At 44.6% G+C, this 24603-nt stretch overlaps 1 protein-coding gene across 5 annotated transcripts in view; it reads left to right on the plus strand.

Annotated features, from left to right (window-relative positions):
• The window catches only part of VPS13B (vacuolar protein sorting 13 homolog B), a 790826-nt gene that overhangs the window by 212229 nt on the left and 553994 nt on the right, over positions 1 to 24603 (plus strand). For all 5 annotated transcript variants that reach the window (XM_083186988.1, XM_083186990.1, XM_083186987.1 and 2 more), the window contains exon 18: positions 14720 to 14854. In XM_083186988.1, the coding sequence (XP_083043114.1) occupies positions 14720 to 14854 (135 nt within the window). The remainder of the gene's footprint in view (positions 1 to 14719; positions 14855 to 24603) is intronic.

Below are 24603 nucleotides of genomic sequence, written 5' to 3' on the forward strand. Positions count from 1 at the left end.
TGTAGTGTTTTGTACACACACAAAAAAAAAGTTTGGTGGCATTTATTAGAGAAAAGTTAACCATAACCAAAAAGAGGTTTTGGTCACGGCCATGGTACATAGTTGCCTATTTTTGATCGCACGGAGAGGAGACCAGATGCCACATGTCGGGGGTTGGGCGAGGATAACTTCACCAAGTCGTACCCCGCACAATCTCCATGCGGGTCCGCAGACAGGGGGTGGCGCTTAAATGACTTGATCCAAGTCATTTAAATCCTGCTCCCTCCCCGAAGAGCCGTGAATTCCGTCATTTGAATTAGCAGCTCCAATGTAGTGCCGGGGGTCCGGGCACATACAGGAGGCTTGCACACCTTCCGGGCTCCCAGAGGTGGACCCGATTTTCAGGAGCCTCCCGGCCATTTCGGGAGGGTAGACAATTATGCCCTGATAAACAGTTGCCATTCTACTATATTTTATTTGCACCTCCATCCAATCTAGCCTTATTCCTGCTTATACGTGAAGATTCATAGGGTAATATAGTTCTCCTCTTTATGAACTACAATACGTGATTGCGTTATAGAGAGTACATGCACTGCGCCACTACTTTATCCCAGAAGGAAGGAGCACACATCTCATGGACGATATCCGCTTCATGAGATATCGGAATCATTATCACTACTGCTGACTAGAACAAAGGGGAACCAAAACCTATTTTCTTCTACACCCTCTCTTTAGACACCAATTACTTTTGACTCAAATAATAATCCCCCAGCAAGCAATACCTGGAGACCGCACACGACGGTAAGAAGCCCCTGTGACACGTTTCAAACATTAAACAACCTGCACCCCAAAAAGTGTACAGAGCTTGACTTTGTGTTTAGATTCCTACCGGGGCCCATTGTCATGAACAAACTTCATCCATCTCTCTTAAGCAAACATTCATCCTCTGCAGATATAACAAGGTTAATGAGTAGGTGGCTTCTAGGCTTGGCCCAAGCCCTCCCTGGCTGCATTAGAAGAGTACCAAAGAACTTTGAACCATTTATAAAGAGTAGCTGGATCTCCTGGCTCTCGCTGTAATGTTTAACAGCCAAAGGGAGTAACTTCACTGTGGGAAGATGCTCCTTTGACCTCCCAACTAGTGGATAGGAACACTGAGCACCCTGATTGATGTCTGAGATAGAACTTTTAATAGTTAAGAGTTCAAAGAATCTTATTACAGCGTAATAGTTGCTGTTTCTATTCATACGTTACATTTATTAATATTGGATTTTACGTTGATCACTAAATTACCTTACTGGTTTATCACTACTGTCTATACGTTGTACGGGCTGCAAATTTTGCATTTGGATGACTTTTATATTATTTATTTATTAGCAGTTTCTTATATAGCGCATACATATTCCGCAGCGCTGTACAGAGAATATTTGAACACTCACATCAGTCCCTGCCCCTGTGGAGCTTACAATCTATATTCCCTACCACATGTACATGCACACACAGACATTCTAGGGTTAATTTTGTTGGAAGCCAATTAACCTATCTGTATATTTTTGGATTGTGGGAGGAAACCGGAGCACCCGGAGGAAACCCACGCAAGTACGGGGAGAATATACAAACTCCGCACAGTTAGGGCCATGGTGGGAATGGAACCCATGACCTCAACACTGTGAGGCAATAATGCTAACCATTACACCATCCGTGCTGCCCACGGTTTGTGAATGACTTTCTTGCATCACTGGCTGAATGTATTGTATTCTATCCTGAATCAGAATGTTTTCATTTCTCTGTCCTTTTGATGCAGTGCACAGTTTAAGTAGTGATGCTTCCCGGAGCGGTGGAAATAATCAGATCTTCCTAATGATAACTCTGTGGCTAAAAAGCCGTAAAGGATGATTTATCACTGTACATAATTACAGCAATGTGGGTGCTGCGCCAGTTATGCAGAAAACGTAAAGTACGCACATAAAGGCGGCAAAGTTGACCTAAGAGTAGTTAGCACGCATCCCACATTGCAACAATAGATGCGGAACGGGGGTTCTCACATAGGCGAATGCAGTGAAGGCGCATCTGGGCAAATGCCAGCCAGTTATGTACACAGGTGCGTCTGTGAAGATTCATCCAACAACTGACACACGTTCCATATAAGCATGTAGCCATAGATGGGATTGTTCTGCTGTAACCAATTAGGGTGCCCCAAAATTGCTGGGATTTCCATTTTGGTGTTGCCAGGTGGAGTCTAAGCACCTGCCCAGATACTGCTAGCTGTGTGGCACTACGCAGCATGACGTGGTCAGAGGTCCTGCTGCGCAAGCCATTCCGCCCGCCTTCCAACCCAGAAAAAGGCCCTGGTTGCTATTATTATTAATATCTTTTGCTTATATTGAGCCACAAGGGTTCCGCAGCACCTGACAATACATAGATGAGCAAAAAAAACCCCAGAAAATAGTGATTTACAGTACAGGTTGAGTATCCCCTATCCATGCATCCCGTATCCGAATTATTCCAAAAACCGTGGTTTTTTGGAACAATTCAAAAAAGTTTTTTTCCCCTAACCCTTTTTTTAGACTTACCAAGTCCCCCGGCGTCCACAGCAGGCCATCAGCACCTTTTCCGGCATCTCCAGCGGTCCCAGGAGTGCTTTGCGCGAGTGCGTGCCGGTGACGTCACCGGCGTGCCTGGGAACTTGCGCAAAGCACTCCTGGGACCGCTGGAGACGCCGGAGAAGGCGCTGATGGCCTGCTGTGGACTCCATGGCACACCGTGGTTGCCGAAGGACCACCGGGCACCACCAGGGGACAGGTAAGTATGCTCAAAAAAATTTTATTCCAAAAACCGTAAAATTCCCTTATCCAGAATGCTCGTGGTCCCGAGCATTTCGGAAAAGGGATACTCAACCTGTACAAATGTAAATTAGGACAAGTGCATGGTAAATAAAAGACAGTTGCAGCAGCGGACACTGATGTAATTATAACAGGTGCAGAGATATATTCTTAGAAAAGCACATGAGGAGTGAGGGCCCTGCTCGTTAGAGCGTACATTGCTATGAATATCTCCTACACATGTGGACGCTTCTGTGCGCCGGGTACAGCTCGCCATATGTATGAACATGGGCTGTATTTTTGCTAACAATTTCAAGTAATTTACGCACCTTTTGTAAAATGAGCTGGTGCAACAGGTTGCAGCACAAGCAATAGGGTCTTCTGGCTTCATAGCTCAGTCACATGTATTTCAATAACTAGCCAGTAATGGCTCTCTTTATCATCTGCACATGTCATCAATCCCGCAGTAGTTTCCTGAAGTCAGATGCTGGGATACTTTGCTGAGCAGACACAGCTGGGAGCAGGTGAGCAGGCAGGCAGCAATTTGTGTGGCTTGGTGGCTGCCAGACGAAAGACAGACAATCTGTGTTTCAAACAGACATCAGGCCCCACCTGGGCCAGACAAAAGGGATTTCTCCTATAGCAAACAGTTCCGAGGTTAATGGACTTTCCTGTCTGCTGGCCGGAGATTCGATCGTACTGGAAACAATGCACTTTGCAGATATGCAGGAGGCCTGGAAGATGAAAGAACATTTCTTTTGAATAATAATCATCTTTATATGCAATGTGGGATAAAGTCGTTTCATATAGCGTATACAATAACTAAGGCATATGAAAAAAACTTTTTTGGGGGGGTGGGGTGGTAGTAAGACAATACAACAACAATAAATATGGATGCCCCTAGAACAATGGTTTATATACTTCTCCGTCTGTGCACCCATTTTGTTCAACTCTCAGCCAATGAGGTGGTGAGAATGGGGACCTAGCCGATCCTGGGTTCTGCGTTGCTGGGCACAGACTTCCTGGCCCTCGCTAAGCTGTTGCGCCTTTTATTCTGAGTTTCTTACTCAGATGACCGAGGTTGTGATGATAATACTATGCTACGTCTTCATGCTCAGCACTGCACATGGACTGTTTGTATGCCTTGAGAACCAAGATTGTATCAGACCGTTCTAGATCATGTGATCTCTACTGCACAATACATGATGGACTAATCACACATCCAATCCTGGAGAAAGAAACTCCTCCGGATAGTCCAGCTGCAAAGATTAGGACATATGGGCATGTTAGATTTGCATTAGAGTGGAGTTTCTAAAGGCATGATGGGGATGTTTTAAGCCAAATGGCAGTAGAAGAGCTTGTTTGGGGCATTTCATGGAAATTAGGGGTCCGGTATATATATCAAATGATTTGCTTACACACAAGGCCATAAACCATACTACACCAACATACATCTTTGCTCTTACCTCAAAATATCTACCAACCCAAACAGTGGCGTAACTTCAAATATTGCGCCCCCCCGCCAAAGATTTAATATTTGTTTTCTGAATTTCTCGATAAGAAGCATTTGGCCTAGGGGTGCCTTGAAAATAGGGTGCCGTGATTCAAAAAAGTTTGGGAACCCCTGCTCTAGGGTATTTCATGCGCTGCTACCTACCTCTGGAACTCTCTACCTCTCTCCATCAGACTTTCAAACTCTCTATAAAACTTTAAACGGGCAATAAAGACCCACTTCTTCACCACACCCAGCCATCATTGTCTAACCCCCATCTGTGTCACCCTGGTTTATCTACTGCTTCACTTTAAAATGTAAGCTCTCACAAAAAGGGCCCTTATGCTTTTCCTTCTCTTATTTAGACTGTCCGCTACACCATACTTCTTACAATGGCACCTAGCACTCAGTTTCGGCCACCTTGATGCTTATTTCAGTGTTGTGTCCGTTGAGGCAACAGTGTCTGTATTCCATGTACTTGTCTTACATTGTCTTGTACTGTAAGATACTGTTGTTTATGTACTTTGTCAAGAGCGGTGGCACCATAGAAATAAATTATACTAATGGTGGAGGATGCTCGGCATGACTTTTTCGCACCTCATACCGTAGCTTCTATTTTGCACCACAGCCACATCCCGACTAATAGCGTAATGGTAACTTAGTATTTGCATTTTGCTCTCAATTGTGACCGTGTAAATCCGCACCTTGCTACATGACTGGATCAGTCCCATAGGTCTCTTGCCCTTTTTTCTCATGCTAGCCCCTTTTTTGCACAGGTATAGCATTCAGCTCCACTAGGGGTATACGGGATCAGAATTTGCAGTATGGGAATAGCACAAATTGAGTAAAATAGTGAGCAAAAAAGACACCTGGGGTGGAATGTACTAGGGTGTGAGAATCAGAAAGTGAGTGATTTAGGGGGGTGTTTAATCTTCCACCACTATTCCCAACGGGGGAAATAGCGGTGGGCCCTATTCAATGCTGTCTTTCCTGACAGCATTAAACAGGGATCTCGGCTGAATGGACCCGACTTTAGAAGCTGTCGGGCCCAGTCTGCCGAGAACGACCATGGATTGTTAAGCTCCCGGCCGCAGCTCGACGAACCACGGCCAAATCTCACGGACACGCCCCCTTTTCCGCTTTTATGCAGGCAGGACATTGTATCTCTTCTTCAAGGATCACTAGCTCCCATTCACTATTCCAGGACTTTCATTGGGCTGCTCCCACCCTATGGAATGCCCTTCCACCCACAATTTGACTCTCCACTGAAAACTCACCTCTTCAGGCAAGCCTATCGTATTTATATACCACACGCATAACCCTCTGAGGCACTTATGTATTATATAGCTTCCCTTCTGGACCTGTAACTTGGTGGGACTGTTATGCTATTACTGGTGCCTGTCCTTGTGTTTCCCTCCTATGTCCCTATAGATTGTAAGCTTGCAGCAGGGCCCTCTAACCTCAAAGTCTGTCTGTTGTTACCCAGTTTGTTTTATCTCTGTCTACTATTGTAAAGCGCAACGGAATCTGCTGCGCTATATAAGAAACTGTAAATAAACAAATAAATAAATAATGAAGCAAATTTTATTCCACCAAGCAAGGATTTCCCTATTTCAGTTAATTAGGAGTGTGCCTTAAAAGAAGCAAAGTTGCAGTGCTGTAATGATCCGTGATGTGTGCTTTGGCTAAATTCACTATTATTATTATTATTACTATTATTATTATTATTATTATTTATTAACAGTTTCTTATATAGCGCACACACATTCCGCAGCGATTTACAGAGAATATTTGAACATTCACATCAGTCCCTGCCCCAGTGGAGCTTACAATTTATTCTCTACCACACGTATACACGCACACATACATTCTAGGGTTCATTTTGTGGGAGCCAATTAACCTACCGGTATATTTTTGGATTGTGGGAGGAAACCGGAGTACCCGGAGGAAACCCACACAAGCACGAGGAGAATATACAAACTCCGCACAGTTAGAGCCATGGTGGGAATCGAACCCATGACCTCAGTGCTGTGAGGCAGTAATGCTAACCATTACACCAGGCTTTCTCAACCATGGTCCTCAAGGCACACCAACAGTGCAGGTTTTAGTGATATCCAGGCTTAAGCACAGATGGTTTAATCAGAATCACTCTGATTAACTCACCTGTGCTCAAGCCTGGATATCTACAAAACCTGCACTGTTGGTGTGCCTTGATGACCGTGGTTGGGAATGCCTGCATTACACCGTCCGTAATAATAATGTATTTTTTCTTGGTCATTGGTGCTAATAAATTAGGACCATTAGTACATTGAAGCACGTAAGCTTGTAAGAATCAGACCGGGCCAAGCACCAGCTCCTGCAACCTGCATCTCAACCCCATCCGCATCCTAGTCCACAAGGCAGATAAAAGTTAAGAGACTTTAATCTAGTGGCCAGAAGTCGATAGTGATGGCAATGAATAGCAAAAATCAAGCACTTGCAGATTACGCCAGGCTTGTGCTTGTCTGCCACATTACCAACGGTGCGATCTCTCTAGTATCTCACTAGAGTATGACAGCAGGACTGAGTAAAGCAGACATTGGCCGCCTTCATGCTCCCTGTCACGGGCTGTAGGGGAAAATGGAGCATGCACTCATAGGATATAATTGGGCTACTAACATTAGCCATGAGATTTATTACAGCTTTGTCGGTATATTTTTACTGTGAGTAAAAATATACCGTGTGATAAGAAGAAGCTTTAGTCGCACATTGTTTCCATGTATTTATGTCTCAAGCAGGGGACTAAAAAAACTTTATTAATGTCATCTAATAGAGGTGACTCAAAAACGACGTAGAAACCTCCTTTTACAGTGTCGGTATAAAGACGCATTCATTTTGGGGTAATCCTTTTTTCTCATTATATTAAAATTGACTTTACTTTACATATATTTGACTGTATGTTTGATTTTTGTTATTTTCGTTTTTCGTCTCCTAGCCACTAATCATTTGTATTTGATACACTTAATATTAAATATAAATAAGGTAATCGGGTACATTGCTTTGTGGGTCAAGTGCACACGATGAGAGCCGAATGCAGCTTCCATCTCAGTTGTTACAGAATACTCAGCATTTATAGATCAAAGAACAGACTCCTTCATGTGGCTGTAAATAGGATTACTTTGCTGATCCGTAATATCCTTTCTGTATCTGCCTCAAAAAAGAGGATCTGAACCCCAATGGGGAAGTCTGGGATATTATGATTGGAAACACATTATCGGCAGTGATGTGCTATTCCCGAGCTTTGCCGGCTTTCATCACCTAGGTAGAGCAGTGATATCTCTTTGATCTATATTCCGGAGAACCTCATAGACCGGGTTTGGTTATTGACTTGTGTGATGTGGTGTGTTACGTCCGTGGCTGTGTTCCTGTACTTATACTTATTAAGTGATTGCTGTACGTGGCTTTTTGCTGGAGGATTATATGTTTTTGATATAATGTTTTTCAGTAAATAATTAGGGATCAATGTATTTAATGGTCAATAGAGATAAAGTGAAGGAAGATGCAAATAGCAAGGGTGTCGGATGCAAATTTTTTAAAAGTCAGATCTGTTTTTGTCGGAAAGGGCCATGAATTGTCGAATTCATGGCTGTTTTCCAACAATTCGTGGCCGTTTTCGCAGATTTCAGGACTTTCCAACTGTCGGTACATTGAATACCAAAAGTCGAATTAGTGTCGGAAGTCGGCGAAAATGTTCTGACAGTCAGAATTCCGGATTAAATACCCTCCATAGTCTGCTAGATAGATAACTATAAGCTGGTCGGTTGTCTCCATTTTATCTCTTGCCAAGGTAGTGTTCATTCTCCTTGTAAAAGCCTTGCAGTTCCTCCTTCCTGCCTGCGGTGTCGCTGTCTGCTGTGGTACTTCAAGAAAAGTCTGGTTTGTATCTCAATGTTGAGATACAAACCAGACTGTTGTAGAAACACCACAGCAGAGTGTGACACCCCAGGGAGGAAGGAGGAACTGCAAGGATTTTTCAAAGAGCAGGGTGCTAGAATGAAGACTATCAAGGTTTGATACAGCTCCCCTGTAGTAACTTTTCCATGTTATTTATGTTATGTTGTAAATGGGAGTATTAAATTACCCAAAACCGTAATATAGAAGACAATCCAGTATTTCAAAAAACAAACACAAAAAAATTATTTTGTGAACTCTGCAAATACAGATGTTTCCGCGTGCACCTTTGTCCACGGACTTTGCAACCTAGCTGCACAAAGCATCTTTTTCTTGCTTTCAGCTGCTGGTGAGGGGGAGTGAAAACTCCCCTCTCCGGTGATGTCTGACTGTGTCAACGGCACATCAGCCTCCCGGCCAGCTCCAGTGTACTTGCATGCTGGGTAACAGTGGTTGCGAGTGGTTCAACGACACCTGCAGCTGTCCTAATCAATAGCTGCGTGTGTCAGATAGGTCAGTACTGACCTTTATACATTGCCCCAACATACGGATGTGCTGTCTTTAAAGATAGCAGCACCGATAATGACAGGGCCACCCCTGTCACTGACCACATAAAGGAAAAGCGGTTTCAGCACTCATAGCCGCTCTGATGATGCTTCTCCCCCATAACTACTGGTTCCGCATCTACCTGTCCGTATGCTTGGTACCCTGCAACATTGTCTGCCTCTGTAATAGGAATTAGCTGCAAAATTCATGAAAGCCTTTAATCCCTACCCATGGTGGAGCGTCTAAGTTGCTCCAAGCTTCTTGTGCCGTATGGCAAGACAATGCTGTGTACGAGTAAAGTTACAACATATACAGTATTGACGAGAACAGAACACAATGCAATAATGCAGAGTAAAACGGATATATAATCTGAGCATTTATATGCCGATCGCCAGCTTGCAGAGCACATCTGCATATTCATAAGAAGTATGCAGACATAGCAAACAACCTGTGCATTTGTGTGCGCGCTGATTTATGTATTGCACAACATGCACTTAATAGTAACCGTGGAAATCTTTATTAGAAAGCATCTTGCACTATTCTTGGGTAATTTGTTGGTATCTCCGTGTGCAAGGTGGTTTACTATGAATAACTCAAACCGTGCCACCTTACGTCATGTCGTCTGCACTTCCTGCAGTTAACCAGTGAGTTAGAGAAAATACACCAAGGCCCTTATCCTGGTTCACGCGTAAAGGCAAATTCCTTCTCAAATGGACAAAACCATGTGCACTGCAGGTGGGGCAGATGTAACATGTGCAGAGAGAGTTAGATTTGGGTAGGGTTTTACTTCAAAGTGGGACATACTTGCCGACTTTTTTTCCCTTCTCCCGGAGAGGAGAACCCGTCAGCAGCATGTCAGGGGGGCAGGACAGGCAGGCGTCCTCAAGCCCCCATGACAATCAAATAACGTAATTTGCGGGCCCGCAAATTGGGGCAGGGGCTAAAATGATGCCAGATTATGCAATTTGCATCATTTAAGCCACGCCCCTCGCCGCGGATAACAGTAATTTTGTGCAGCAGGAAAGTGGTGTGCGAGGGCTGCCTGGCCAAAGCAGGAGGATTGCCCACCTTCCCGGGGGGCCGGGAGGGGGACAAGATTTTCGGTAGCCTCCCGGCAATTCAGGGGAGGGTAGGCAAGCCTGAAGTGAGATCTATATTGCAGTGTAACAATAAAGCAGCCAGTATTTTCCCTGCACATAAACAAAAGAACTCACCCAAAACTAACTCTCTCTGCACATGTTACATCTGCCCCCCCCCCCCTGCAGTGCACATGGTTTTGTCCATTTGAGAAGGAATTTGCCTTTGCGAGTGAACTAGAATAAGGGCCCAAATGCATGACAACCAGATCTATGACCAATTTCGACACAAGTTTTGACGATTAGTCTGTGATCTTATAGTGACTGGACCACATACTGTACAGTAGTAGGGTTTTGGTAGCATGCCAGTTACTAACACTACAATGGCTGTGGCCCCAGAGAGGGCAGGAGCTAAGGAGAATTTAGCAATGCCATGCCACACTCCCAACCATCAATAGAGCATGGTCTATCCTGACCAACTGGCACATGCCTCCCTGTGTACTGGCTACTGGACATAAGAAAGGGGGACCCAATATCGTTTGCTCTCCCCTTGATTTTGCCTTAAGACCTAGCCTGTAGTTACCAGTCAGGGTAGCTAAAGTATTGTGCTGAGCAGCTAAAGATGTTAAACTATATACGTATGCAGAAGTCTGCCTGTGTCGCTCAGGCTTTTCCCTTGCAGGTGACATCATTGTATATGCTGCTGTGTATGCTCTGAGTTTGGGAATGGAGTGAATATTGTGCTGGGAGGGGGCACTGTGCACCCTTGCAGGTTCCTGTCTTCTGTCCAAATTGCAGATCACAGGGTCCTTATGTGCATCCGTAATGTATAAGCTGAAATATATTCCACTGGGGAGGAAGGTGTAATAAGTTACATACGTGGTTTATGTGCGATAAATGTAAAAACTCCATTACTCACTTCAGGCAGGTGCTATTTATGTGAAGTTTAAAAGCAGTATAAAGCTGCTGGTGAAATGATTGGCTTACGCAGACTCTCATCGGGATTGGTTAGTCGTGGCATACTCTGGGGGTTGGCCCAAGAGGAGTTAATGACCATGCAAATGATGCATGTTAATTGTTGCTCTTCTGTAAATAGTTAATGTGTAAATTTAAACTTTGGGGTAAAGTTAATAAGATGGGAGTTCTATTGAAGATGGGATGTTGCCCATAGCAACCAATCAGACTTAATTATTTATTTGGAACCTTCTAGAAGATAATAGATAGAATCTGATGTTGCTAAGGGCAACATCCCATTTTCAATACAACTCCCCTCTTGCAAACTTTACCCCTTAACGTACATTTCCATTAAGATATTCCCCATTTTGAAAGTGGTTTCCCCTCCCGCTACCTGTGTAATAGGACGAAGTCCCTGGGCCCTGTTCTGTAAAAACATGCGGCCCCCACCGTGTACGGTAAAAAATGCAAACATCAGCATCCTCATGATAACTGCTGACAGTAAGGTCCAGTTATATCCATGAAACGAAGCCCTGCTTGGCCAGTCTCTGCAGATAACTAGCCGTACTTGATCAGGGGCCCTCTCTGGTGCAGGAACATGGGGGCCTCAACAATGGGATTTAGTGGGTTCATGTACCAAGCAGTGGGAAGAGTGGAGGAGTGGTCCAGTGGAGACGTTGCCCAGAGCAACCAATATGCTTTGGGATAGCATTTAGCAAGTATGTTCTATTAGAATTATAGAAGATTGGTTGAGACAGTATATGCAACTTCTCCAGTGGTCCTCTTCTCAATGAGTCTCTAATAGAACATCTGTTCCCACCTCTACGGGAGAAGCTTATCAGATGCTCCAGGATGGTTTCATGAATGAGTGAGTAGATCTGACCTGTAAATACAGATGGAGCCAGCCTCATGCTTGTGGGGGCTGCCGCCAGGTCCCGCCACCCTTTGGAAGGGGGCTAGCACGTCCTGTTCCAATGGAGCTCCCTGTCAGTCGCCGCCGCCAGTCCCCGTCGGTTGCCGCTGCACCCCCCCTAACCCTGCCTGTCTACCTGAAGTGGAGAAGGCAAGGTCCTGCCATCCAGCCACATAGTGACTGGGACACACGTGCGTCCCAGTCTAATGGAGTCCCTTTCAGCCAGTGCTCACCAACGGGGACGTTCTGGAGAGCGCCGGCATTGAGTGAGAGGGGCTCCATATGTAGCTTTAGATCCAATTTAATGGTCGTTAATTACAGTGGTAACAAGAGTTTCCACGTTACGACCTGTTTCCAATCTAAGTGGAAAGATGTTGGCACAACTTCTGCGGGGTGCACATCTAACCATAAGCCTGCATGTTTTACTGCATAATTGCCAATCTCTTGTAACAGATTGACAAAAATATAACACAGTGAAAGACAGGGCCATCTTAACTTGTGGGCTTACTGCTGCCCAAGGGCCCCCAATTTCCTTGGGCCTTAAAACGGGCTGTAAGCATCTTCCTCCTGAGTTTCTTGGGAGGCGCAGTAGAGAATATCAGAACAGCCAGGTCGTATTCTATTCCTGCTTCCCAGTCTACAGCCAAACATGATTGGTTGTCAGCATGCTGATTAATGGATGGCTGGAGCTATCCACCAATCAGAGTACTGACAGACAATTATTGTATTGAAGCAAGTGGAGAGATGGTGCAATACTGCGGGAGGGGCGTGTCATGATTTGTCAAGAAAAAAAAAATCCTGTTAACGGGTGTGTAGCGGCCCCAGAGCATTGCGTTGCCTAGGGCCTACAATGCTGTTAAGACGGCCCTGATAAAAGTGGCAGACTAACCACTTGGGTGAATTTCCAGTTATTTTGCTCATTCACTGATTAATTAATTCATATAAATGTTGTCATTGGTTGCTGAAACCATTTTACATACAACAAGGATTCTAAATGGTAGAATTTGTTTTATATAGTTGCTAATTTCTGGCTTTTAGGCATTTTATCTCATCATTTTCTGAATTGGTCTATTGAGAAATTTGTTATTTAAAAAATAGGTTCTTCTATTAATATGTTAAGTCCCTTTAATTCTCTTTAACAAGACCTTTGGCTTCTCGTTGTTCGTGCCGCCCTCAGCCACACAGATGGGCAGCTCACTGGAAAAGATGGTGATTTGGAGATAATGGTCCTCAGCTGAGAAGATTGAGACCAATATGCCGAAGCAATTTATTAGCTCATTCCCTTTCAGTCTAGCAATGTGCACTGCCTAAGGAACCCGAGTGTGAGAATTAATAGCAGATAAATTAATGGGTAATGTACAGTAGGTGGGCCAAGTGTTTCTGATCTGCCATCAGGTTTTATGTTTTCAGATCCGCTTTGAGCGGTCTCGCAGTGTGCTGCTGTCTGACAGTAGGATTGTTCCCCCAGGATGTGGAATAAGTTACCAAATACTTTTCTGTATTAAGCCACACTTGCATGCTGTCTAAAGACACAGACTTGATAAAAGCTGGCACAGTCAGGGAGTCTAACAAGAACGTGACGGTCTTTATAAACCGGCCAACTCTTTCTTCACCGACTGGCCAGACTTGTAGATTGGACTTGATGTACGGTGTGAAGAGATGTGTAGCACCGTTAATGGAAGATGTTCCAGGTGTTTTATAAAATAAATATTTTCCCTTAATTTAAAGTTAACTGGTCGCCATGGCAATGGATTTCTATCACTGCTGGTGTGTTTTGAATCCACTTAAATAGACGTCTGAGTTAAAGATTGCTGTTATTGCCCTGCAGACCAGGTCCTGAAGAGCATCGAACATTAAAGATGTTGCTGTGTAGGCAATACTCAGGGTGCAAATGAAAATTATGACATCATATTTTAGAAATGTGTTGTTCGTTTAGAGATGTTTTGCTTGATTAAATTGCAACCGTCTAGATGGGGGGGGGGGGGGGGGGGGGGGGGGGATCCAACCGTCTAGATGGGGGGGGGGGGGGGGATCCAAATGCTTTATTTTAAAGTGAGCATGACTGGCCCATGAGTAGGACATATCTAGCCATAATACAAGTGCATAAGACATATATAAAGGGCCAGCAATCAAAGTAAATGGCACTGTTTTGCATACTCTGTTCTCATCCTAACATGGCAGGTTTTCCAGATCTCCTAGTAGGTACAAATTGCATTAGATACTACTGCTGATGTAGTCCTGATTATAGGTCAGATTGGTGTGGGAGGAGGGTTCCATGACACTGGTCGTGTCGGTGGGGGCTTCCATGACACTGGTAAGGTCGGTGCGGGAGGGGGGGTTCCATGACACTAGTCATGTCAGTGGGGGGGAGGGGGGATTTCATGAATCTGGTCGGATCGGTGCAGGAGGGGGGTTCCATGACACTGATCATGTCGGTGGGGGGAGGGGTAGTTCCATGAGTCTGCTCAGGTCTGTGCGGGAGGAGGGTTCTGGCCAACAGGAACACCACCCGTAGCCCTCCCTCCCACTCTATTTTTTCCTATGTTAAAGATGGATCTTATTCTTAGTGAACTAATATTTTGCGTTGACATTTTCTCTGCTACTAAGGTACATTTTAGTTGATTTAGAAATGTATAAATGATCACAACTGCCCAACGGACTCCCCATCATTCCGGACAATACTGTATGCACGATTTGCGAGAGCTCAGTGTTACTCATTACTATTCCCTCCTGAAAGCTCTAGCACCGATTCTACAGGAGCGTCTGCAGAAACGTGTACACCTGTGGGAAAGCGGAACTGCAAATAGTGCTATTCTGAACACTTGGTGAATGTGTTTGAGTTACTGTAATTCTGCAGGAGCATGAATACAATCGGCTTTTTGATGTTTTGGTAATTAAAAAAAAAAATCCCAGAGAATTGATTTGATTGTTTTAGTGTCCGATCGAATGAATATTAAAGTATATTACAATTCAACAGGCTAGTACATTTGCAGCTTTCTTTTATTAGGTGTGAAATCCAAGAATGCTCTGCCAACTCTAGAGGGTTCTATCCAGAATGTTGAACTGAAATTCTGCAGCACATCATTGGTCAAATGTGTCTCCGGGACCCTGGGATCCATAAAAATTTGTGCCAAAGCCCCAGGTATGTGCAGCTGGACCGTATAAAACTTTATTGCCTGTATAGGAGAATTGGCCTTGCTTTTTACAAGGAGAGTTACTGAAACAAGAATTTATTCATTGTTCCTATGAATCAGAGATATTTTTTGTATGTTTTCTCATTTTTATCATGGCAGGATACTATGTTATGACCATCGCGGACTACATTTTGGTTTACAGAGAGGATCTTGATTACAGCACCAGAAGGTGCGGAGAACCTTATGGGAATATAAATTTAAAAGTCACTTAAAAGCCCTCCCTTTCTAAATTGTTAGTAGCGTGTGGTGGGTCATACAGTACGCTACAGACAGAAAAATAATTATTACGAGTCCCCTGCGATACAATGTCAAGATACCATGTTACAGGTAATTCCGAGTGCTAATTGCAGGAAATTTATAAGGCAGGATGTTCTGTTTACAGGTCGTCAGTGAGGGATTAGGGATTCAGCATGCGAAGTGCAATAAGAGGCGCCCTTACTTACACTATAATCATAGTTCCATAGGGACGGAAACGCTGATCAGGTTGACCATGTATATTGTCGGGGAATGGTCTCATGTTCGGTGGTCTAAGGGGCAATTTTATCAAAGATTGGAGAGAGAGAGGGTGAGATTGGTTAGGGAGGAGGAATCTATTCACTAAGCCTTGGAGAGAGATAAAGTATAAGCTCCTAACTGCCATGTTACAGGCTGTTGTTTTTTATTTTTTAAATGGACGCTGATTGTCTGGTACTATATCCCTCTCCAAGTCTTAAGGTGCCCATACACTTGTCCGGACAGATCGGGGCTGAGAAATCTGGCCAAATCGGATGTTTGATGTCCCCCCCTCGGGTCCGATGTGCAGTCCCGTGTGCGTTGGACCCACTGCCCATCCGACCTTCGACTTGGCCCCGCTCGCAGTTGCGGGGAGCTGGGTCACATGCTATGCATCGCATGCGAAAGATGCGTATGCAATGTATTGACTGCAATCCTGCCACCTGGGAAGGTCTCGGGTGGTTCTAGGGGGTCGGAACGGCCATTAGACGTTTAGTAAATAGACCCACAAGGTGCCAACTAATCAGCTCCTTGCTGTCATCTTTCAAACACCGCCTGTAAAATGACATTAGCTGATTGGTTGGTACTGTACTTGATCTCCAAGCTTTCAGAAATCTGCTCCTAAGTATTAGCACATACTGTAGGAGTGCCCTGTAAATGGCAAATCTGTATTTAGATCGGTACTACTGCCACAAGTAACAACATAATACAATGCAGTTTAACCCTATATGGCAGCAAGCACACAAACCTATACTTTTTTTTAATGTTTTTTTTTTATTTATTTAAATCACATTCCTTAAATGCATACTTGCCCCCAAGCAGAAGGGCAAGTCTCCCACATCGCCACCAAAGCCCCCCGCTCACCCTTCCCCGCTGTATAAAATCCCAAATTTTTCAGGTCGGCGCGGAGGGGGCGGGACTAAAATGTCACAAATCGCATCATTTTAGCCCCTCCCCCAATCCACGGACCACGAATTAATGCAGCTGACTGTCATGGGGGTGTGGCTTGTGACATCAGCCTCGTCCTGCCCCCCTTTTACTCCTCTTCGGCTTCTCCCGGAGAGGATTGATTAAAAAGTAGGCAGGTATGCTTAAATGTATGATTAATTAACATTATATAGCTTTAGATTAATACACAGATATTGAGAACGTTGTGTGGCAGCCAAAACACTTAGTGGGAGGGGTTTTATGGAAAGGGATACTATGAAATACCAACCAATCAGCTTCTGTCATTTCACAGGCTGTGTTTGAAAATTCACACTTGCAAACTAATTGGTTCGTTCTATCTCTGTCCATTTTATCTCCTCCTAAGGTCTGCTAAATACCATTATTCCATTGTAGAACGCATAAGTATTAGGGAAAATTATAGGCCCTGAAAATACATATTGTCATCGTACGATTTAGGGCAACACCACGATCTTGTACATTTTGGGTAATGCATAGTGTCCTGCCCTGTTTCTAACAGGCAACCCATCAATCTCACAATTGCAAAATTAAACATACCAATAGTGAGGGAAAGGGAACCAACCAAGCCACAGACCATAGCTCAACATTTCACGAACAGTTGCTATAAAAAAAAACTTTAGGGCGTTAATTATGTAGGATAATGGCACTAAAGCTGCATCACATCGCACACAGCACATCACAATGTACAGCCCGTAATTTTTTAACTAGATCGCATCGCATCTTGTTCAAAATGCACGCTGTCTTAGCATATCATACGGTCTAGTGGGAAACTCACAGACATGGCACCGTGTGTGGGCACCTTAAAACAATCTGATCTATTTCTAAATAATACAGCTCACAGGCGGATCTACCATTGATGCACCTGGTGCAGTGAACAGGGGCCGCTGCGGAGTAAAGTGCCCACTGCAGCACCAGTCACCCTTTACACACTGTGCCTCGCCCCCTGCCTCTCCCTGTCAACCTCTGCCTCTCCCTTTTACCCACTGCCATGTTGCGTATTGTGAACGATTGCGATAGTGCTGCGTTTCAGTATATTGCTAGGTTTCAATACAGGGGCCGGTCCTCTACAGTAAATAGGACACATAGGTAGCTTATTAAGCAATGATATGCAGGTGAAGTTCAGTTTTCTTCTGAATGATATTGAGTTGGAGTCTAATGCCGGCAACACTTCTCTGGCACTACCTTAAGACCTTGCAGCTTTGTCCTTCCCCCTTCTGCTGGCAAGGATTTCCAAAATTCCACTGGATATTCAGTAATACATGTATTAATCAAAATATTTTCAGCCTGGATATTTCTAGCACATATATTTTTTCCCTTCAGATTATCGATCATTTCTTCTGGTCGCAAGCCACAAGATTAATGTACTTCTAACTCGTAGCTAATAAAATAATAGCCACTACAATAAATAGGACTATAAAATCATTAGCATGACAACTAGTTGCTCATTAATTTTCATAGACAAATAAAGCCATTTTTGGCATGATGCCAGCATGATAAACCCGAGACTGATTTAAACTCGCGCATACGACGGGGCTGGGAATATTTCCTGGGAAGAGCATGACCAATCCCAGGTTTTTATGAGCGCTGTAAAAAAAAATCCTGATTTTATTTCCTATTTTAATTCAGTATGAAATTGAATTGCACTATTTCAACCCGAAAGGATAATTTACACGTAAGCTGCTTTCATTAAATCAGTTTAAACGGCTCTAATTTTCATTCTTTAAAATACTATAACATAGCTGTTGTTGAATTATGTTTAATGGTACTCTTTACTTAGAAGGGCGCCCACGATTTTGATCGTGGGCATCGTTAGTAAAAAATTTCGGGCATCTCGGGCATTGAATGTACTAAAAAATCGGGTGCGATCAACCGACGAGATGCCCGAGATTTCCCATAGGGAACAATGTTAAATGTCTCAATTGACCCAATTTTCCTGTTCAATGCCTCAATTGACCCGATTTTTCCATAGGAAACAATGTTAAATGGGCCACAGAGGCCAAATAGGCACCCTGAAGTGTATAATGGCCACCCGAATTGTTAACGCCACCCCAGATCAACGTCAACCCGATGTGTGGCGAGCGCAGCGGTACGCGTCCTACGACCTTTTCATACCCCCACTATCCACGTCGGCGTGGAGTTGAGAATAGAAAGTGTGGCGAGCGCAGCGAGGCGAGCGCACGCGGACAGCTGTGAAGCCCGCGAGGGGACGCGGATACCTGTGAAGGTATCCGCGTCCCCTCGCGGGGCTCGCTGCGCTCGCCACGCTTCGGGCTCGGTGGCTCGCTGCGCTCGCCACACTTTCTGTTCTCAACTCCACGCCGACGTGGATAGTGGGGGTATGAAAAGGTCGTAGGACGCGTACCGCCGCCCCTCGCGGGCTCGCTGCGCTCGCCACGCTTCGGGTTGACGTTGATCGTGGGGTGGCGTTAACAATTCGGGTGGCCATTATTCACTTCAGGGTGCCTATTTGGCCTCTGTGGCCCATTTAACATTGTTTCCTATGGAAAAATTGGGTCAATTGAGGCATTGAACAGGAAAATCGGGTCAATTGAGACATTTAACATTGTTCCCTATGGGAAATCTCGGGCATCTCGTCTGTCGCATCGCACCTGATTTTTTAGTGCATTCAATGCCCGAGATGGGCGCCCTTCTAAGTAAAGAGTACCTGTTTAATAAATATTTTTGTTCTTGTGTCACCCTTTTTTTTTTATTTGTATAGTATTTAGTCATTATCTTTCCTCATCGTGAATGTACTATAGTCTACAGAGGACGTGCAACCGATTATTTTCTTAGTACAGTATTATTTTATATAATGGACTTCTATGAATGTAATCTTACAAGTAACTTGGGCAACTTTTTTTAAAAACTTTTTTATTTGGTCAAAGCTTCAAAACAATACAAAATAGCAAATACAATACAATATGCATCATATATATATATATTATTATTATTATAATTTTATTTATAAGGCGCCACAAGTGTTTCGCAGCGCCGTACAAAGGAACAATACAGGGAGACAAAACTTGGCATAACATTGAATAAATAACAAAAATACAGTACAAATAAAGAGCACCACAGTTCAATACACATTACAGCTTAAATGTAAGTAGTGAGGACCCAATCAACATACAACTAGAGGCTTGAGGCCAATGATGGAGATGAGTATGAAGATGGTCACTGAGTGTTGGGTAAAGGAGAGCTGTGAGTGAAATGTGAAGAGAAGTGGGCTTTGACAACAGGAGGGAAGATGGCCCTACTCGGAGGAGCTTACAATCTAGTAGGAAGGGGAGACAGACAGATTACAAGAGGTGCAAGCGAGGGGGTGGTGGTTAGATAGCAGGATGTAAACAGGCAAGGGGTCGGAGAACCAGCTGGTTTATGCAGTGGAAGGGTACGCTTTGATGAATAGGTGAGTTTTCAGTGCCCGTTTGAAGCTTTGCAAGGTCGGGGAGAGTCCTTGCAAAGGAGGGAGTGCGTTCCACTGAAGGGGTGCAGCACGGGCAAAGTCCTGTACTCTAGCATGGGAAGCAGTGATCAGGGTGGAGGAGAGACGACAGTCGTCAGCTGACCGTAGAGGGCGGGAGGGTGTATGAATGGAGATGAGGTTAGAGATATATGGAGCAATGGAATTAGAGATGGCCCTGTATGTGAGTGTGAGGTGTTTGAAGAGGATTCTGTAGGGGAATGGGAGCCAGTGCAGATTTTGTTGAAGGGGAGTAGCAGAGTTAGAGCGGCGGGAGAGGAAGATAAGCCTGGCTGCAGCATTGAGGACAGATTGGAGAGGAGCTAGTTGGGATTGAGTGAGGCCAGTGAGAAGAGCATTACAGTAGTCAAGCCGTGAGATGACTAATGAGTGGATGATCAGCTTAGTTGCACTCTGTGAGAGAAAGGGCCTGATGCGAGCAATGTTGCGTAACTGGAACCGGCAAGAATGGGCCAGGGCTTGGATGTGGGGTGCAAAGGAGAGGGAGGAGTCAAGAGTGACACCCAGGCAGCGGAGTTGGGGAACAGGGGAGATGATGGTGTTGTTAACAGTGATAGAGATATTAGTAGGGGGCATAGCTCTGGGTGGGGGAAAGATAATAAGTTCGGTTTTGTCCATATTCAGCTTCAGAAATCGCTCAGACATCCAGGTAGAGATGGCAGCGAGGCAGTTGGAAACTTGAGAGAAAACAGTGGGGGACAGATCAGGAGAGGAGAGGTAGATTTTGTGTCATCTGCATAGAGGTGATATTGGAAGCCAAAGGAGTTAATGAGTGCACCCAGAGAGGAGGTGTACAGAGAGAACAGAATGGGGCCAAGGACGGAACCCTGAGGGACCCCGACAGGAAGGATAGAAGGTGGTGAGGTAGAGCCAGAGGCAGAGACTGAGAAGGAACGGTTGAAGAGGTAAGAGGAAAACCAGTTGAAGACTGTGCCATAGAGGCCAATGTTTTGGAGTGTGTGGAGGAGGAGAGGGTGATCCACAGTGTCAAAGGCAGCAGATAGGTCCAAAAGGATAAGCAGGGAGAAGTGACCCTTGGATTTGGCTGACAGCAGGTCATTGGTGACTTTCACTAGGGCAGTCTCAGTGGAGTGAAGTGGGCGAAAGCCAGATTGAAGGGGATCTAGGATGGAGTGGTCAGACAGGTAGCTGGTGAGACGCCTGTAAACCAGCCGTTCTAGTATTTTAGAGGCAAATGAGAGAAGAGAGATAGGGCGGTAGCTTGTGGGAGATAAAGGGTCTAGGTTAGGTTTTTTAAGAATAGGCGAGACCAGAGCGCGTTTGAAGGGTGAGGGAAAGATGCCAGTAGAAAGAGATAGGTTAAAGAGGTGAGCAAGGTGGGAGCAGCCAGTGGGGGAGAGGGAACTGAGGAGACGGGAGGGGAGAGGGTCCAAGGGACAGGTAGAGGGGGGAGAGGATGAGATGAGGGAGCGGACTTCCTCAGCTGTAGTAGGGCAGAAGGATGACAGAGTGGGGTAGTTGGTAGGGGAGGATGATTGGGGTGGGTGGGCAGCAGAGGGGGTATGGAAGGAGATATCATGTCGGATTACCTCAATTTTAGAGAGGAAGAAGGAGGCAAAGTCAGTGGCAGTGAGGGATGAAGGGAGGAGGGGTGGTGCAGGGCGAAGTAGAGTGTTGAAAGTATCAAAGAGACGTCAGGGATTGGAGGAATGGGAAGAGATGAGAGATTTGAAGAAAGATTGTTTGGTATAGGAGAGAGCAGCGCTGTAGGAGGAGAGAATAAACTTGAAATGGAGGAAGTCTTCCAGAGAGTGAGATTTCCTCCAGAGGCGTTCAGCAGAGCGTGCACATTTTTGCAAGAATCTAGTTATTTTGTTGTGCCAGGGTTGTGGTTTAGAGCGTCGAAGGGGAACAGTGTGGAGGGGGGCTACAGAGTCGAGAGCAGAGGTGAGAGAAGAGTAATAGAAAGAGGCAGCCTGGTTGGGGCAAGTCATGGTTGAGAGAGGAGAGAGGAAAGTCTCCAGGGAAGACAGGACAGTGGGGTCAAGAGATCCGAGGTTACGTCTGGTGACTGTGGGTCTGGGCAATGAGGGGAGAGGGGAGGATGAGAGGGTGAAAGAGAGCAGATTGTGGTCAGAGAGTGGGAAGGAAGAATTAGAGAAATCAGAGAGATTACAATGGTGGGTGAAGACTAGGTCAAGGGAGTGTCCGAGATTATAAGTGGGGGTGGAGGTCCATTGAGAAAGTCCAAAGGAGGTGGTAAGGTCAAGAAGGTTAGAGGAGGCAGCATTATTGATGTCAATAGGAATGTTAAAGTCACCGAGGATTATAGAGGGGAGGTCAGAGGTAAGAAAGTGTGGAAGCCACGCAGCAAAGTTATCAAGGAAAGGGGAGCAGGGGCCAGGGGGGCGGTAGATTACAGCCACAAGGAGGTGAATGGGGTAGAAGAGGCGGATAGTGTGTACCTCAAAGGTGGAGAATGTGAGGGAGGGCTCAGGTGGGATGGCGCGGAAGGTGCAGTTGGGGGAGAGGAGGATGCCCACTCCTCCACCCTGGCGGCCATCCGGTCTGACCGAGTGTGTGAAGGAGAGGCCTCCATAAGAGAGGGCAGCAGGGGAGGTAGTGTCAGATGCGGACAGCCAGGTTTCAGTGATGGCAAGAAGGTTAAAAAAGTGGGAGATAAAGAGGTCGTGGATAGTTGGGAGCTTGTTGCAGACTGATCTAGCATTCCAGAGAGCACAGGAGAAAGGAAGGGAGGGGACAGGTGAGATAGTAATTAGGTTGTGTGGGTTGTGGGTGCGTGTGAAAGTTGTGGAAGTTGAGAGGGGGCGAGACCTGGCAGCAAGGACTGGTATGGGACTGGATCTAGGAGCCATATTTCTGTGTAAAGTTGTTCAGAGTAGTGATATAGAATGAGATTGGAGTGGCCTAGAATGAGCAGTGAGAAGGTGATGTACTGGAAGTGTGGAGAGCCTACAGGAAGTATAGTTAATGTATAAGTGAGACAAACAGAGGCAGTATGTGACAGCATTTAGTTCAGCATGGAGATCAGTGTCCAGGTTGTGCATATATATATATATATATATATATATATATATATATATATATATATATATATATATATATATATATATATGAAAGAATATAAAGATCTACAAATCTAAACAAGCCTTATAGATGTAATCAGATATTGTGCTGCTGTAATACAGTATATACAGAAGGAAATTATTCGCAAAAATATTGGAGGGTCATTGCATAGAACACGTTCTTCGTACCAGAGAGTTCCTCCAAAGCATTGATGAATGCCTTTTCTGGTTGACAATGGCAATGTCTTTATATAACTGCCCCAGGTTTTAAAGAGTTTTTTGGTGCGAGCTTCACTTGGGCATCTTTTACACTTTTTGAAAGGTTTGGTAAATCCTCCTATTGGCCATTTGGGTCATTTGGTTCACTCTTTCTGACAAATTCCTTCTTAGATGGACAAAACCATGTGCACTGCAGGGGGCAGATGTTACTTGTGCAGAGAGAGTTAGATTTGGGTGGGGTTTTACTTCAAAGTGAGATCTATATTGCAGTGTAAAAAAAAAGCAGTCCGTATTTTCCCTGCACAGAAACAAAATAACTCACCCAAATCTAATTCTCTGCACATTTTACATCTGCCCCCTGCAGTGCACATGGTTTTGTCCATCTAAGAAGAAATTTGTCAGAAAGAGTGAACCAAAATAACCCCCAAAGTGAGGCTACAGAGGCTTAAGCCAGGTACAATTATTGTGCGAATTAACCAATAATTGGGACATCGGCCTGTTTTATCCTGTAGTGTTCCCGAATCAACGTTTCATTGGTAAGACAAACAATAGGTTTTCTGATCTATGATTCCAAAACTATAATCTCAGCGACAATATCCCGATATTGAGCATTGTATGTGCATTCTACATAATACTGTGTGAAGTGGCAGAAAATTGGTAACTTAAAAAAAAATCTGAACCCTCCTCTTGGTGCCTAACCTTAACCATCCTCTTCCACAACCTATCTCAAAGTCTCCACCAAGTCTTTAATCCTAACCGTCCCCTCTGGAAGCCTAGCCCTAACATTCCCCCAAGCCTAACCCTAAACCGAACTCTACAAATCATGAAAAACGATGTCATGCTTTTTTTGCCACCTATTTGCCTGTCAACATTTTCATCCCATTGAAGTAACTGTCGACCTATTGATTGTCACCCATGTGGTGCTGACCTATTGATTGTCTATGAATTAATTGTCCGTTTTCCATCCAGATACCATGACAGGCATAATTTTGTAGCAGATGCAGGCAGATGGTTGTACAAATAATGGTTTGGGGAATGGAGTCAGGTACGGACAAGTGAAGAGTGGTAACTTGAGTTACACTGGACACGGAACCTGGGCCTTTTTGAAGGAAGCCGCACATTGGGGAAGGAAGAGAATGTTATCAGGCTTCGAAGAGGGGGTTGCTAAAAGTTACTTGTGGTTCACATTTCCAAAGAACTGATTTAGGGGGAGTTGTAAAATGCTGATCTGGCTGTGCTTGAAGGAAATGTGTTCTGATTTTTTTCTCTTTTTTCTCTTTTTTTCGTTCTGTTTTTTTTGTTTGTATAGATTTCTACTTTGAAACTTTATTTTGTTGTCCTTCATTTTCTGTTACGTGTTTCAGCATTGCAGGTGTGTTTGATGTCCTGTTATGTGTACAGTATGTGCACTTTATTTACCAGTCCTTATAACCAGTGAGACACAAGCACCATGCGTACACCGTAATCTTACATTTTATAGAACACAGTA

The sequence above is a fragment of the Crinia signifera genome, chromosome 5 (genome assembly GCF_055691185.1).
Source record: "Crinia signifera chromosome 5, ASM5569118v1, whole genome shotgun sequence".
In the NCBI taxonomy this organism is placed as follows: Eukaryota; Metazoa; Chordata; class Amphibia; order Anura; family Myobatrachidae; genus Crinia; species Crinia signifera.